The sequence below is a fragment of the Genypterus blacodes genome, unplaced genomic scaffold (assembly GCF_046128005.1).
Source record: "Genypterus blacodes isolate CSIRO-AG114 ecotype Tasmania unplaced genomic scaffold, CSIRO-AGI_Gbla_v1 ptg000002l_1, whole genome shotgun sequence".
Lineage (NCBI taxonomy): Eukaryota > Metazoa > Chordata > Actinopteri > Ophidiiformes > Ophidiidae > Genypterus > Genypterus blacodes.
In genome coordinates this window covers 1403213-1418621 of record NW_027466816.1, presented here as the reverse complement: position 1 = coordinate 1418621, position 15409 = coordinate 1403213, and the positions used below count along the sequence as shown (strand labels likewise).

At 44.9% G+C, this 15409-nt stretch overlaps 2 protein-coding genes across 5 annotated transcripts; one reads left to right on the top strand and one right to left on the bottom strand.

Moving 5' to 3' along the window:
- The first annotated feature begins 56 nt into the window (after positions 1-56).
- Positions 57-4112, top strand: ecsit (ECSIT signaling integrator). The gene is made up of 9 exons (XM_076150791.1): positions 57-258; positions 962-1134; positions 1492-1649; positions 1819-2227; positions 2325-2548; positions 2744-2801; positions 2906-3054; positions 3214-3319; positions 3462-4112. Exons 3-9 carry the CDS (start codon positions 1527-1529, stop codon positions 3716-3718), a joined length of 1326 nt encoding a protein of 441 aa, XP_076006906.1. The 5' UTR covers positions 57-258; positions 962-1134; positions 1492-1526; the 3' UTR covers positions 3719-4112.
- A 250-nt stretch (positions 4113-4362) lies between these two features.
- LOC143000957 (uncharacterized) lies at positions 4363-14517 on the bottom strand. 4 transcript variants are annotated; one of them, XM_076150605.1, is made up of 8 exons: positions 14368-14517; positions 9569-12824; positions 8370-9089; positions 7829-7878; positions 7687-7748; positions 6982-7005; positions 6543-6860; positions 4363-6140 (listed from the first exon to the last, which is right to left on the bottom strand). In XM_076150605.1, exons 2-8 carry the CDS (start codon positions 12650-12652, stop codon positions 6124-6126), a joined length of 4275 nt encoding a protein of 1424 aa, XP_076006720.1. In that variant the 5' UTR covers positions 12653-12824; positions 14368-14517; the 3' UTR covers positions 4363-6123. The 4 variants fall into 4 exon arrangements, with proteins under 4 accessions (XP_076006720.1, XP_076006619.1, XP_076006701.1 ...); XM_076150504.1 differs by having other exon boundaries at positions 6943-7005; positions 14368-14516; XM_076150586.1 differs by lacking the exon at positions 14368-14517 and adding an exon at positions 13993-14357 and having other exon boundaries at positions 6943-7005.
- Between the last annotated feature and the right edge of the window lie 892 nt (positions 14518-15409).

Here is a 15409-nt window from a genome sequence, read left to right as displayed (position 1 = left end):
AGCGAAGTCGCTGAAAAACTGAGTGAACTTTCCACACTGTTCGTCAATGAATCCATAGTCCATCCTCGCGTTGCTGTTAAGTTTCTTTATAAAAAAAGCACAGACTGGGGCGTTTTTTCTCTTTCGACGTCTCTCAAATTCGCAGGTTTAGCACCGGAACGTCTCACCGAATCCCTATAAATAAAAGCGTCATTTAAGAAAAAAAAAGAAAAAGGGATGGAAACGTCCGAGAACCCCACAGATCTTTGCAAAATAAAGGTAATCATACATAATTTATTAAAAAATGTATTTCTATAAGTAATCTCATATACTGAATGCGTGAATGTGAAGGTCATTTCTGCATTCCGGATGTTCTGTCTGTTTATCTGTGGCTTGACACCCATCACGGGAAAGGCAGCACGCAGTCACTAAAAACAATAACGTGAAAATCACACAAACGCATCATTGGCGCGTTACTATACTGTAACTCCGTAAAAAACCGTCGACACTTAGAAACTTACGGCAGAAACCACCTCCTTTCATTTTTTTCAACGTTTTATTTGTAAAGTTTATCGCGCCTCCCGTGGACGTGGGTACTGCACGTGCTCACATTGCCTTTCCGTACTTTCACTTTGGAATAGTTTTTCTAAAGTGTCGTAAAAATGTACCTTCTAATAAATATACGATCAACCTGATTTTGTTTTAAAGTCAAAACCTGTAAACTACATGAACCCTGAATACAAAAACGGCATTAAAACTAAAGAAACTCTATTCAAACCTTATGTATAAAATTGTGTGTATGTTCAACCTGGATTCATAGATAATATATATAATATGCATTAAGAAATATACATAGAAATAAGAAATGCCCCTGATTGAATAAATATTGTGAATTTTCTGTATTTGTGAGAATATGGTTATGTTTGTAAATATATATTATACAACTATGGTACGATTGAAATTTTACTACGTTCATTCTAAGATAGAAACACAGGCAGGGGAACTATTCTTCGAGGCCTGTGTTTCTGATCAATCGGGGAAGTGAGTGAGGTCGGACCGTGACGTTGTGCCGGCAACATGGAGGCGTCCGCGGTCAGACGTTCCTGAAGGAGATCACAGTCCTCTGCCTCTCTGCGCCCTTAACGTAAATTAGAGGTAAGCGGTTTGTACCAACATCACGTAAATTAGTTAACATGAAACGCACAGGCTGATGGGTTTTTTAGCAGGGCGTCATTTTATACATTGACAGCTGTGTCCTCTTATCAAACTCCACATATCACTGCTTCAGGTTCGTGATTTGTCATAACGTTCTCAAAATTGTCGCATTACGGCGGTTGTTACGCTTTGTTATCACGTCAGAGTTACTCACTTATGAACCAATCAAACACTCAAATAGCCTCAGGTTGTTTTCATGTCAACGTCAGCCTGTTTGTGATTAATCACAGTACTCATTTGTGTGTTTGTGAAGCTCAGTGCTTATGTTTACGTTATTATTGACTTCATTTCCTGCAGTTTGGTTCCATGATGGTGAGAGTGAATGTGATACCATGAGGTGCGTTTGCTGTCTGATCCGGATCGTGGGTCACCCGGTTGGCTCTGCTGCCCGGTGTCGTTTGCTGCTCCAGCCAGCCGCCAGTCAGACCCAGAACCTGCACGACGCCCAGCAGCAGGTGCAGGAGATGCATGGGACATTGTGGGGAGCCATTAGTTTCAAACTGCACATAGAACAAGGATTTGCTTCTCACTTTTTATGTTTGCAATACTTTTGGCATCTTATGATGGCTTTGTGACAGTGAAACGTTTTACCTGTCTTCTGACCAGGCTTTTTGTCACTCCTAGGTGTTAAGGTGTTACCATGGCAGCCCAGCGTGTGCCAAGAATCGACATCCCACAGCCCCCAACTTCGTTAACGACGGCGACAAGAAGAGAGACAAGTCATTGGTCGGCAACAACGACTTGTTTGAGCACGTGGCAAAGGAGTTAAAGGACAAAGCCACGTTTAAGCAGGTGGTTGATGTCTTCACCAAGGCGGATGTGAGGCGGCGGGGACATGTAGAGTTCATCTATGCCGCACTGAAGAAGATGCCAGAGTTTGGCGTGGAGAGAGACCTCGCCGTCTACAACAAGCTGCTGGACGTTTTCCCCAAGGAGGTTTTTGTTCCCAGGAACTTCATTCAGCAAATGTTCAACCACTATCCTCGCCAGCAGGAGTGTGGCGTGCAGGTGCTAGAGCAGATGGAGAGCTACGGTGCGTGAATCCTAAGTAGTGCACAAGTATGTACTATGACAGATTATTGGATTGTAAATCGTGTGTGTGCATGTGTGCGTGTGTGCATGCATGTCAGGTATCACACCAAACATGGAGACCAAAGTTCTGCTGTACCAGATCTTTGGAGAGAAGGGTCACCCAATGAGGAAGTTCCAGCGTCTCATGTACTGGTTCCCTAAGTTCAAACACGCAAACCCCTTCCCCGTTCCCCAGCAGCTCCCTGTTGACCCGGTGGAGCTGGCTCACCTCAGCCTGACACGCATCGCCAACGACCTGGATGCTCAAGTCACCGTCTATCAGGTACATACTGTATGTCCATAGTGACTATTGTTCACATTTTACAGATGCTTAAGCAGGTTCTTCATCCAAGTATGGAGAAGTCACCTGATTGAACATCCAGGTTTTCCTGAGATTAATAATAAGTTGCGTTGCGATCCATTTTTGACTTTGCAGTTATTAGTATAGAAATGGCTTCTCATCTGCTCTTTGTCCTAGATGCCGTTAACAGACATGACGGAGAGCGGAGAACCCATAACACTTCCACATTTAGTAGGTATGGAAACATCTCCTCGTCTCCATCACGGAGTCTTGTGGTATTTTGAGCTGTGTAGCTATTTTTCCGGCTTTTCCCATTATGTGTTCCCGTCTTCCTATCAGGTATCCAGGGTCCAAGCCAGATGGAGCTACTGGCCAATCATAACCCCAGCCGGCCAGTGTTTGTGGAGGGGCCCTTCCCCCTCTGGCTGAGGAAGACTTGTGTCTACTACTACATCCTCAGAGCCGAACCCATCCCCCTCAACGAGAAGGTAAGGTATCACCGGTAAATCCAAATTCTGTGGAATTGTGATCATAATTGCAAGCAACCTGGATCCATTTTGGTTTAGGGACCAAAATAGGTTGTGGTAGTAGTAGTAGATGAGTCCTAGTCCTCTAATCCCTGGAATCATCCTTCCTGTTCCCCACAGATGGAGGAGCCCTATGATCCAGAGAGATGTTTTGATTACCCACTGCGCCTAGACCTGGACCTGGACCGCGATCTCGGAGAGGAAGAGAGCTTTGACGTGGATGATGGTGAGATGTTAAGACAGTCAAGCAAACGTGCAGACCTTGGGCTGTCAAAGACGCGAGTTGTGAGAGCATCATGATCTTTGTTCCTCAATCCAAAAATCTTGTTTTTCATGCTTAATCATTGTCTTTTGTCTTCTCTGTCCAGTGGACGAGGGTGCGGTCTTTGCCATGTGCATGACAAACCAGGGTGACCAGGCCGTCCTCAACCAGTGGATCACCGGCCTCCAGCAGACAAACCCCATCCTGGGTCGAGTCCCCACCATTTTTCGCCTGGATGCCAGCCCTCGCCAGCTGCAGGGCGTGGCTAACACGGAGCCTGAAGGCCACCGTCACCCCACACAGGAAGAGATCCAACCAGAAGAGGAAGAGGAGCCGAGTAGGAGCCAGAGGATGAAGCAGTGATGCAGTACATCCAGTCAAATCATTACATTTGTATACGACAGGGTTTTGAACTGAACTGAACAGGCGAGAAGGATCCAGACACATTCTGTCTGCCTCGTACAAAGGCGGACACAAGATTACAAAAATGTAAAGCCGATTTGTGAACCTCCTCGCTGATCCAATGTTTTGGTGGATGGCCGATTTGCCATTTGGGCGGTGAGGGGGAGGAGTAAGTTGTCATGGACACGAAACCTTCCACCTACATTGAAGAGAAAGTCTGCAGAGGTGCTTTAATACTGTCTTTGTGTAGTGTACTGTATATTCTCTATGTACTGCAACAAAGCTTCCAATGTCTCTGTGAAGTCATAATAAAGGGTCCTGCTGCGTTGATAGCAGCACTTTGAGCACTGAACAATGTTGTTTTGTTTCTCTTCAATGGCCGTTTTGGACATGAAGTTAAATCAAGAATTTTAGTCTTGAGTTTTTCACGCTGCTCTCATCTACAGGTAACGGTGGTACATCTGCAGGGAGCAAGATAAGACTACTTAAAGCAGATTGTCTCTTGATTAAGAATGTAGATCAATAGCATAAAATACAATCTTTTGGTTTTTTTCAACCTCATCGTGGGTATTTAACAGTGTGAAGCTACAGCCAAAGACTAAATGAGCCCAAATGTACAAAAGATTTATTACAGAAAAGGCATCTGAACATTCCCTTTAAACGGTAAACAAGTCACAGTTACATTCTCATCATTACATTAAGTCAAATCGTCCAGTCTGCTGCGCGTCGTCACGTTTTTTTCTTCCCCAAGTCTGGAGCCCCAACAGGACACAGCTCAGCTTACGCCTGATCCTCGCTTGTATAAATAAAACATGGGAATGCGTTCCAGAGATCCTCTTTGATATCCAACACATTATCCGTTCACGATTCATGCAGGAAAACCGTAGGATCCTCAGTGTTTGCGTCTCTAACGAGGATCCACCTAAGCAATCAATCCGTAATAGAAGAGATTCAATAAATAATAAATAAACTCACATTTCAGTCAAACGGCAGAGTCGAAAGATTTGGCATCGTATGAACCAAGTATTTTGTGTATTTACAATGCAGAGAGTTCATGTACGTGTTGCGTTTACTGTTACAAAAACATGGAAAACTGTTCAGGTATCTGCAGAGGACGCCAATGCAAAGACCTACGAAGTAACGAGCAAGCTGTAGGAAAATCTTTATACAAAAGTGTCTAAACTGCCACATGGCTACTGTGGGAAAAACCTTTAGAAAAGAGATTTCAAGAGTAAAGTCGTAACATTTCAAGAAAAACAAGACAAAACGTTAAAAGAAAAAAGTTGTGTGTTACGATGTGTTACAATGTTACGATAATAAAAATAAGAGAATGAAGTTGTGATCTTTCGAGATCTATCAAGAATAAAGTCATATTTCAGGAAATAAGATGAAATGTTTTGACAATAAAGCTGTAATATCCAGAAAAAAAAGTGAGAATCTTGACAGAATTAAGTCAGAATATCTACGAAGGAAAAAAGTTTACATTTTTGCAACTTGTTTTTCAAAAGTTTTTTTTTTCACTAAAATGTACGACTTCTGTTCTGAAAATCCCTTATTTTTCCAACAGCGACCTAGATACTCAGTCTTGCTAAAACAGAAGAGACACTGTAAATATTGTGCTGTGTGTCGTAACCAGTTTGTTCCTGTATGTGGCTGACACTGGGAAAGCGTTCCTATCTGTGTGACGACAGGAGAGATCTCCGACGTCATGTTTATGATTGGGCAGTGGGCAGTTGCACGTCTGACATAAAATGATTTGCTCCTGTTTCCTGCTCACTATTCAGGCAGTTCACTGAGATGTTCTAACTGCTTGTCAGTGCTGTCTCTCTACTTAGCGCTCAACACGGATAAATACAGTGCAAAAGGAACGTTCTGAGGTTTCTCTTCTGCGGTCAAATCCAGTGTCAGCGGGAAATTTAACGTCTTCTCAATTAAACAAAAACACTCAACCCATTTTGTCTGTAAGCATCAAACACAATATTATTGGGGGGGATTTCAGTAGAACCTGAACATTGATTTACTCCACTGTAATTCTGTGAGAATCCTTTACACAAGCGAGAAACGGTTTTATAGCTTTGATGGAGCTAGACTATCAGTTCCCTCTTCTTCCAGTCCAGTCTTTGTGCCGAGCTAGGCTAAGCACTTGTAGAGGTGAAACTGAAATTCCCCTTCACCTCTGACTGCTTAAAATGGCAAACTTGTGTAAATGTTCCTTTAAAGCCATTTACTGCTGTCACATAGCCTCAGTTGTGACTTGTGGACCTCCGTAAACCCTCATCAGAACCAGAGGAAAGGTGCCTTTCGTCCAAACACAGCCTTCACTTCTTCTCATGTGGTCCGAGCTCTTCAGCTGTTCCTTCTCGTCTTCAGTTTCGGTGAGATTCTGCAAAACAAAATCGAAGACATTAATGAATCAGCTTGGTGATATGAAGATGAGAAGTAAACATAGAGCAGCTTTCTACCATTTTGTGGCTCTCTGGGAATTAATTATCATTCTATCCTCATATCCGTCAAATGTTTGGGCTGTAAAGAGAGAAATGAGTATGTGCAGGTTTACACTGACACCATGTTCTACAAAGAGCATTCAGACAAATATGGACCACCTTGCAGTTCTTCATCAATTCTTGAGTTGTGCTGTTACTTTGTGTCTCGATGAATTACTTCTTTATCAGCCAAACATTACATCTATAAAAACTTTCTTGTTCTATTTGGGGGTATTTCCATTACACATTTTTCAATTTGTAACTTCATATTGTGCAAATCTCCTCATGTGGTCACACTGTACCTGTCAGAGCCTCGCTGTGTTGCTGCAGCTGGCTGATGAAGAAGCGCTCCCGCTGGGACACCTGCTCGTCCCACGACTCCAGTATGCGCTGGCGTTCCCTGGCCTCCAGGTTCAGGGTGTCCGGGTGGGCCTCGTCGATGTGGGCCCTCACCCCCTCCAGGCTGTGGGAGTACTGCAGCTCTCCGCACACCATGCACACGAGCAGCTGGTTGAGTGGGTCATAGTCCATGAGGTAGTGGTTCCTCCACACCAGGTCTGAAACTGGATCATCCTCGCCATTATTGTGCTCGTAGTCCGTGAATCCGAGCTCCGATTCATCTGGAAGACAAAGTTGAAGGAGTATTAGATCACTCATAAACATCCTTGGTCAGCGGATCCCAAACTTTTCTGTCTTGTTTACCCGTTGAGCCGTCTTGCTGCGTCAATCGTTCATCCTCACCTGTGCCAAATCTTGACGATTCTCCTAAAGTTTCGGAGAACAATTTTAGGATCTAAATTTGAGGAAGCAGCCTTTTAAGTCATTGCACAAAACAAAGAACTAGCAAACTACAATCTGAAAGGGCCAGAGCCAGCACCAGATGCAAACCACCACCTTCTTATATGTGAGGACCCTATGTGTAATACCACAAAAACAAATCAAACCTGGATTTTGTGTATTTATATCTCCACATTTACTGATTATTAGCTAGTTCGCACACTGTTTAGACACACACCAGGGGGAATAACTCCTGTGTCACACAAGCTTACCAAATGATGCATATTATCTATATATATCTGTATCGGTTGGATGCTTAGGTAGCCCGCGAAGTATGAATGATCAATGTGACGTACAAAAATCACAAAAAAGTTTAAAATCAACGCCAAGGCCTGTTTAGCTAGCTTAGCGTTAGTCTAGCTTGGTTTATCCTCTGTACGGTGGCCCGGTAAGGACACTTGCAGACTCAGGTTTAGCCAAATGTTCTGAGACTAACTGTTGACACTGTCATGCTAGCACAATGCTGCGATACAGAATGTGGCTTGAAAGTTGCTTACACCATTTCCAACCTAAAACTTCTGGTGTTAACAAGAATTTTGATTTGGTTAAACAAAGGAGGAACATCGACATCCATTGGAACAGAAAGTTACTTAAATTGAGATACTTCACCTTCTAATGGAACCGTGTAAGCTGGGAATGGAAACGACGTCAGGTCAGCGTCTAAGGTAGCACTGTAAAGGAAACGATTACATTCAATGACGTATAGGATGCTAATGGGGCGTGCAGAGTAGAAGCAAAGCAGATTTCACACCTCATTAACGGTTCAGACTCATCAGAGGACTTCTCCCACCGACTGGAGTCCTGCAGAGAGATAGGAGGAGACATGGGGAGTCAAAAACAGAGACGTTAACACACAAACCACAACAAACATACGACAAAACACCTTTGACAAATCTACTTTGTCATACTGCTGTCATGGGGGAACGGAATTAGAGGATGCATGCATGAAGAGGAATCGTCCTCCTCAGAATCGAGCCAAATTCACAGATGGACAAAAGCCAAAAAGCAGGGACATTTCAAGATGTTCAAGTGAGCATGCCGATAAAGTTTTATCCTGCAACTTGGCAATTTCTGTACCCGTTAGCACACCGGTCAACAAGCAGGACCTCCAAAAGAAACTACATGTTTTTTGAAGAACCGTCTAGAAATTGGACTGATTCAGGGATCTGTCCAAGAGATCGGAAAATCAAAAGATTTTGCCAAATTAAAGACACACATGCTGCTGCTGGAACACCAGGCAAAAGGAACCAACATAGAACCTGTAACCCATAACAGAAGTGGTTTTTGTTTACCTGCAAAGCCTGAGTGCCCTGGACAGGCAGGGCAGGTCTCCAGTAGTTGGAGGTACTCCTTTGAGTGAGCTCCTTGTCCTGAATTGCCTTCCTTGCCCTCTGCTCCTTCTTCTTGATCCTCCAGTATTCCCTCTTCCTCTTCATAAAGTCCTCCTCAGACTCCCCTGGGATAGGCTTCGGAGGAACCATGGTGCTTATAGGTGTCAGCTTGATGGGAGGCGGGAGTAAATGCTGTGAGGTCGGCGATTGAGCGTCAGGGATTTTGGAAGGACTCTGGGTGGAATTTGGAGCTCGACTGAGTTCAGTTGGTTGCAGGGTGATGCTGGTCAGCGGGTTGTCTGGAGGTTCCAGACTAGGAAGTGAGGGGGCTGAGTCCACATCTGTGCTATCTGACACCTCAGACATCCACTTTTGTGGGGATGCTGTGGCTTGTTCATCATCAACCAATGCCTGCATGTTGTCCATCCCATTCCCAAGCAAGGAAACAATGGAATAATCTCCAACACTGTCTGACACAATCTGGGAAGGCCCCGGTGGTTCCTGGTTGGGTGAACAGGAGACGCTGGTGATGGCCGGTTTGACCTGGAGTGTGTCCAGTGACTGCCCAGCACTGGATGTGGTAGGACTCACAACCAGGAGGGTGGGAATGCTGGTCACTGCAGTCAGAGCAGAGACGGCTGCTTTAACACCCTTAAGAGCGCCAGAAATTATATTTGGAGCCTGCAAGACAAGAATACAGAGTGATTTTTAGATACAAACACACAAGTTATGCTACTTGGTAAACTGACATTATTAATTCTACACAATTATGGAGGACCATACTACTTTTACAATATTCTCAATATTTATCACCTATCAAGTCCCAAATGTGAAAATCTCTTCAGATGTATTTTGGTGAATTACTCCGTTGAGTTACTAATCACGGAAAAAAGATTTAGATGTGCACTTTAAATGAAAATGTTAGATTAGCGCTGAAAAGATGTAAAAAGTTTATGGACACAAACTTTTCTTAGTTAACATACCTAAGTAAGATTCAGTTGCATCAGAAATTCTCCTATCATATAGCAATACTAACAGAATGTTATTACTTTAAATATCACAACACATTGAAACTGCAACTAAATATCACAAAATTGAATCTGGCAAACAAATCAATGGAGGATTAATTGCTGTGATCACATTATTATTGGTCACTTCACCTGGATGTTTTTCGGGTAAATGCGTCTGCTGCATTCTCCCAGTCTGTTCACCCTGGCCTTTAACCTGGCCCTCTGCTGCCTCTTCATCATCTTCCAGTACTCCCTCTTCCTCTGCAGGCTGTTCATGCTGCCGTCCACCGTCACCGCGCTGTGGAATTGCTTTTGTGCCGACTCTGGGTTGTTGTCGTCTTGCGCTGGATGCTGCTGCTCCGAGTGTTGTCGCTGTTGATCCGAGGGCGGGTGGTGCAGCTTAGGCGGCTCTGGGGTGCAGCAATGTTGATGGGCCAGTTTGGAGGCACGAACTCTCTTTGTTCGACGTGGAGAAGCAGGGGCCGGGCTGTCCGGCGCTTTGGTGGACGGAGAGATCGTTACGTGTGGAGGTGTTTGAGATGAGGACTCAGAGATGGAATGTGGGCATGTTTCTTCAGACGCAGGAAGGAGTGTTTTGCTAATTTGGGATGAGTCTTTGAGATGAGCGCTTGGTGACTCATCACTGGTCACTGGTGCAACAGAATTAATGACATCCTCGGGTTGAGGTAAATTTTGCTTCATCTCCTGTTCGGGTGGACTTTCATCCGCTTCGGTCTTGAAGGAACCAGGCTCTGTTTTACACTCAGTCACCGAGCTGAGGGATTCCTCCAGGAGTTTCTTCATGGAGGCCACAGCTAGGAGTGTGGTAGACTGGCTGTCAGCGCTGAGGGCCGGGTCGGGCTCCAGCTGAGGGGGTGGCGGTGGTGCTGAAGGGTTGATTTCTGGACAGATGGCTTGTTCCGATTGAGGATTTAGGTCAAGTACTGGTGCAAACTCAATCTCTTTTTTTATCTCAATGGTATTAGCCACACTGATTTGAGTTTGCGTATATTCACTGTTTGTACGATTTCTGCTCATTGGAACAGTGCCTGATGCCGATTGCTGAGCAGAGGTAAGCTTATGGATCTTCCTGCGATGGAAGGCAGCGTTAGCTCTAGCTTGCAGAACGCTGTGCTTCAGCCGAGCAGCACGAGCGGCTCGCTGCTCTCGCTTCTTAACCCTCCAGTACTCTCTTTTCTTCGCCATTCTCTCCTCCTCCGTCAACTCTGCGTCAACAGGGGCCGTGGACGTTAGCGGTGCGCAACTCGAAACGGCCATTTTCATGATGCAGCCTCCTGGCTTTGACCCTCTGGTAGCGGCGTTTTCAGGTGCATGAGGATGAGTGAGTGTGAGCTGAGTCTGTGAATCAGTAACGGCCGTCGTTGTGCTTTCCAGCTGAGTTGTTGGTGCGACCATCAGCAATTTCTGAGGTTTGCTCACCAAGTTTACAGCGAGTGGAAATGAAACTTTCACATGAGCTGGGCGGAGTAAAGGTGGAGGCTGATTTACCTTCAGGGTTACTCTTCCTTTGTGTTTGCTGTAGAGTGGAGGCTGAGGTTGAGTAATTAAGTTATTATTTAAACCTACATGAACTTCGTCGCTTTTGCATGCTGTGGGAACGTGGGGGATGTTATTAGTCACAGTCCCGTCCTCCTTGATGAACCCTCCGATAGTCTCGGAGGCGTGGCTTAGGCTGCTGCAGGCCTCTGCTCTGGCCCTCCTCATGTCCTCAAGGATTTTCTGATACCGTTTGACCCTTCGCATGAGGGAGTCCTTCTCTTTTAGCCGAGCCTTCACCTCCATGGACAGTTTGGCCCGCTGCTCGCGCTTCTTCACGCGCCAGTACTCTCGCCTCTTGGCTATGATCTGCTCAGGCGTGTCGTTGGGGTCGATTTTGGGGGCATTTCTGCTACTAAAGAAGACAGCAGCAGGAGATAAGGATTTCCCCCGCATAATTCTTTGACTCAGGAAACTCTTCTGGGCTTCAATGAACCTCTGTCTAGGTGTCCTACATCTTCCGATTCCTCGGGTAGTATAAGACAGGTATGAAAAAGCAGGAAGCCTTCTTGTTGGTTCTGCTGTTTTCTTAGCACCATGTGTGATAGCCGTCAGCGTCATCCTATCCCCTTGTGGCTTTTGCATCTTCATCTGTGCCGCTTGCTGGTCCAGGTTAAGTTTAGCTGTGGTTAACCTTGCTGCCCCTGTTTGGAGTTTATCATTCTCCCTTCTGGAGAATGAAAACGAGGGCCTGATTCGAGGAAGACACCGCCTCTGGCCTGCTCGTCTTAGAAACTGTGAGGGGAGAACGGTGCCCTCTACGCATCGTGCTGTTTGTGCCGTTTGTCTTTGAGGCTTCCCCTCGCCGCCCTGTGTGCGTTCTCTGCCTTTGAGTCGTGCCGCCAGCTTTGCCCTCTGCTCTCGTTTCTTGATACGCCATTGCTCTCTGCGCTTGGCTGCCCGCTCCTCCTCGGACTCCGGTGGACCTTTAGCCAGCGTGGTGATCAAGGCACTCTTTGTTCCAGTTTGAGGTGTTGTGTTTGCTTCTTTCCCCTCCGTTTTGATATGAACGGGGCTACACGGAGATGACACACGAATGGCATTGGTGGTCACTCTAGGGGATAACGGTTTGGGCTGAATGCATAATGCGACTTGCGCCTTAAGTTGTGCTTTGGACACCGATGCACCCTGCATCGACAAACATGGCTGAGATGCTGCTTTAGTGGAGCTGCCATTGGTGATGGTCATTCTGGTCACTCTGACTGGAGGCACTGAGGAAGTGGTGTTAAACTGGGTTCCACTGGGTTTGATTGAGGTAACGGATCTGCTCACAGCGCCTCCTGCTGGCAGCCATTTCACTGTGGCATTGTTGTCGCCAGCAACTTTGGCTGAGACCGAACTCGATGCTGGCAACTGAGGCGAGACTCTCATGAGTTTCCTTGTCTGGAGCTGCTTCTCCTTTTGGCTTAGAGCAGATTTACCGGAATCATTTCCCCCTGCGTTTCCACTCTGCTGCACATGGGAAACATTGTGATTCTGCCATGAAGAAGAGGAAGCAGCCCAAGACACAGATGAGAGAAGCTGTGGATTTTCCCCCTGCTTGCCTTGTTTTAGTGTTCCCCTCTGGTCCGTCAATCTTGCCCTCTGCTCTCGTTTCTTGGTCCTCCAGTATTCTCTTTTCTGGGCGAGGGTGGCATCATCGTATTCCGATGCAGGCCGATAGCGGTGGGACGGCATGCTATGGCCAGCTGCGATGGTCCACCTGTTCGCTCGTCACCGTGATTCACTTCATCTCCTCATTCTGTAATCCTTCCACTTACATGGCTAGCGCTAATGTCGCCTGCCCATCGGCTGCGGCAGGAGGTGTTTTCATTCCGCTTCTTCAGACATCACATCAATCTGCCCGCTTCTAAAGGACACAAAATAAATGTACCTATTAACTTATGAAGAACATACATAGGTTTATTGTTGTAACTTCCAGATGTTCGTTCATATACATCTACATAAAGGAAAACAAAACAATTATTGATTTATATCATCTTTCATATTCAATTCAGTTCAAAACAAAGTTATTTATCACTTGCGGGATGCTTGTGTCGCATGAGCATGCGCACACACACAACATAATACTTAATCAAGCAAGAGTACAAATTCCTTAATTTCATAAGCATAAGAACATTGAAAACAACAATATCAACTATAATGATGTACATGAAATATAAAAAAAGAACAAATATAATGAATGAGAGCAGATACCACAGCAACCTTGCAGCCGATGAGATAAAAGCAAAAGTTGAACTCATAATCATATTTTATAACTTGCATTCCGACAAGAGGCCAGCCCGTCTGTAGCCAGTATGGAGGAACACTGAAGAGCCAAGTCCCCTTAATACAGGATGTGAAGACGATTATACATTGTCAGGATTCTCTAGCATGATCGTTTATCTATTTGGCCAAATTTACACACAACTTGGAAAGAAGTATGACATGTTGGTGTCACGTGAGACCAAGTGACTGATCATACTCGAATACAGGTGACTTCATGCAAGACTTCCTTACTTTAGGTGTGGCTAGAGGGTTCTGTACCCACATGTAACAAGCTCTGCAGTCTTCAGAAGGCTTTAAGTAAACAAAACCGGCAAACCCGCTCTGCCCTCTCACAGAGTGCAGCAAAGGTCAGCTCAGAACGTCCCGTTTAGGAATCTGCAGTTTAAGCACTGGAGCCACAGCCCCTTTTGAGACTGAATTTTATGCTTTTTGGGATTTTAAAATGTGCATAATTATTTGCTTGTTTACAGTCTCTACTCAATATTCAGTGTCAGATGAAAGAAAGCATATGTAATTCAAATTCATACTCTGTGGTATGAATTAACCTCCATACCTTCCTACACATACTGCGCCCCGTTTGTTGTCTTTACGTTCACAATTACTGCCATACAAAGGACAAGAGGGAATCAAACGCCCATCAGGCTACAACATAGCAGGATTTCCACGTGAGACAGTAAACAACCCTTAGAGTTGGTTTAAGGTTTCATTTTAGCGTTTTAAGCTGGAGCATTTACACAAAACAAACATACCGTGCAGAAGCAGGAAGGAAGCGGAAGGACACTGTCCCTTTAAACATGTCCCTTTCTATCACTAATTACATCTGTCGTGAGCCATTTTCACGCTTTATTCTGCATCTGTATACATACGAAACAAATCAGTCGAAGCTAAGTCACCAAAACACGCGTAAAAATGCGAAAACGTTGCCACGTTTGCGCTAAATCGGGCCTGAAACGCCGCTGTCTCTGGCAGCGGCACAATGGACAAAATCTTCCTCCTTCTGTTGTCCACACGGACTGGCGCCTGTCTGAGTGCTGCCTGACTAAAAGAGGACAAAAACGCGCAGATTCTCGTCCTAAACAAGGACACTCGCAAACACGTGGAAGTAAAACATGCACAACCGTTACCTTGGAGTTACACTTAACTTTCCGGGACACTTTTAAGGGGCGTTTTGGACAGATTTTGTGCCAGGACACTGCAGATACTTTCCGACAGACAGCCGAGCTCTGAGGCTGCCTTGACAACGCTGAAAAGTACCAGGATGTGGGACCTGGATGCTCGCGCCGAGTGCGGGCGTGCGGGCGCGCGCGTGCGGGCGAGCGAGCGAGCGAGCCGTCTCTGGTCTCTCGCTCTCTTAATCCGTTACTATGGTTATAGCGTTAGAATCATATAATGTGTTAGGGCCACCGTAGCTACAAAAAGAAAGAGAAGAAGAAATTAGAATGATTATGTTGTAAAATTCAAAATGGCAAAGGTCGTAATGTTTCGTCGTAATGTAATGATTGGAATAGAATCACAATGTTAAAGCTTATTGTGATATTTTGAGACCAAAAATAATTTTAATCATATGTAATTCACAATTCTTTGATCATAAAATTATAAAATGATGTCGAAATGTCAGAATATTTCAAGAAAATCCAAATGTTACAAGAGCAGAAATATGCAATAACCACTATTGTGTAGCTGTGATGATGTTGATTCTGAATCTTTTGTGGTTACAGAGAAATGCAATTATTTTAGACGTTTCTTCCTCTTTTCACAGTTTTATTATCAGAACAAGACACACGTTGTCTAGGCTTGTTTGGACTTGGTGGAGGTATGAGCACCTACTGTACTAACAGATTTTACTGATGTGACTCTGTGCCTGGTGTTGTGTATAGTGTAAAAGGTAAAGATGCTCATTGTCCTCATCGGAATAAATAAAGTTGTCTGAATTGAATTGTATTTCCAACACAAAGCAGCTGGACAAAGGTCCACTGATTTATCGTTTTTCCTGGAGCTGACCTGGATTGATGAGATCGATCAAAGCCGGACTGATAGTAGATTTAAGAGGCCAATAACAAAGTCAATATCTGACAGTAAATTACATATATCCGCCAGATCATCTTCAAGTAAACACAAACAATTTGGACAAATGTCTCTCAAATTTCATTATTCAGGCTTTGTCAA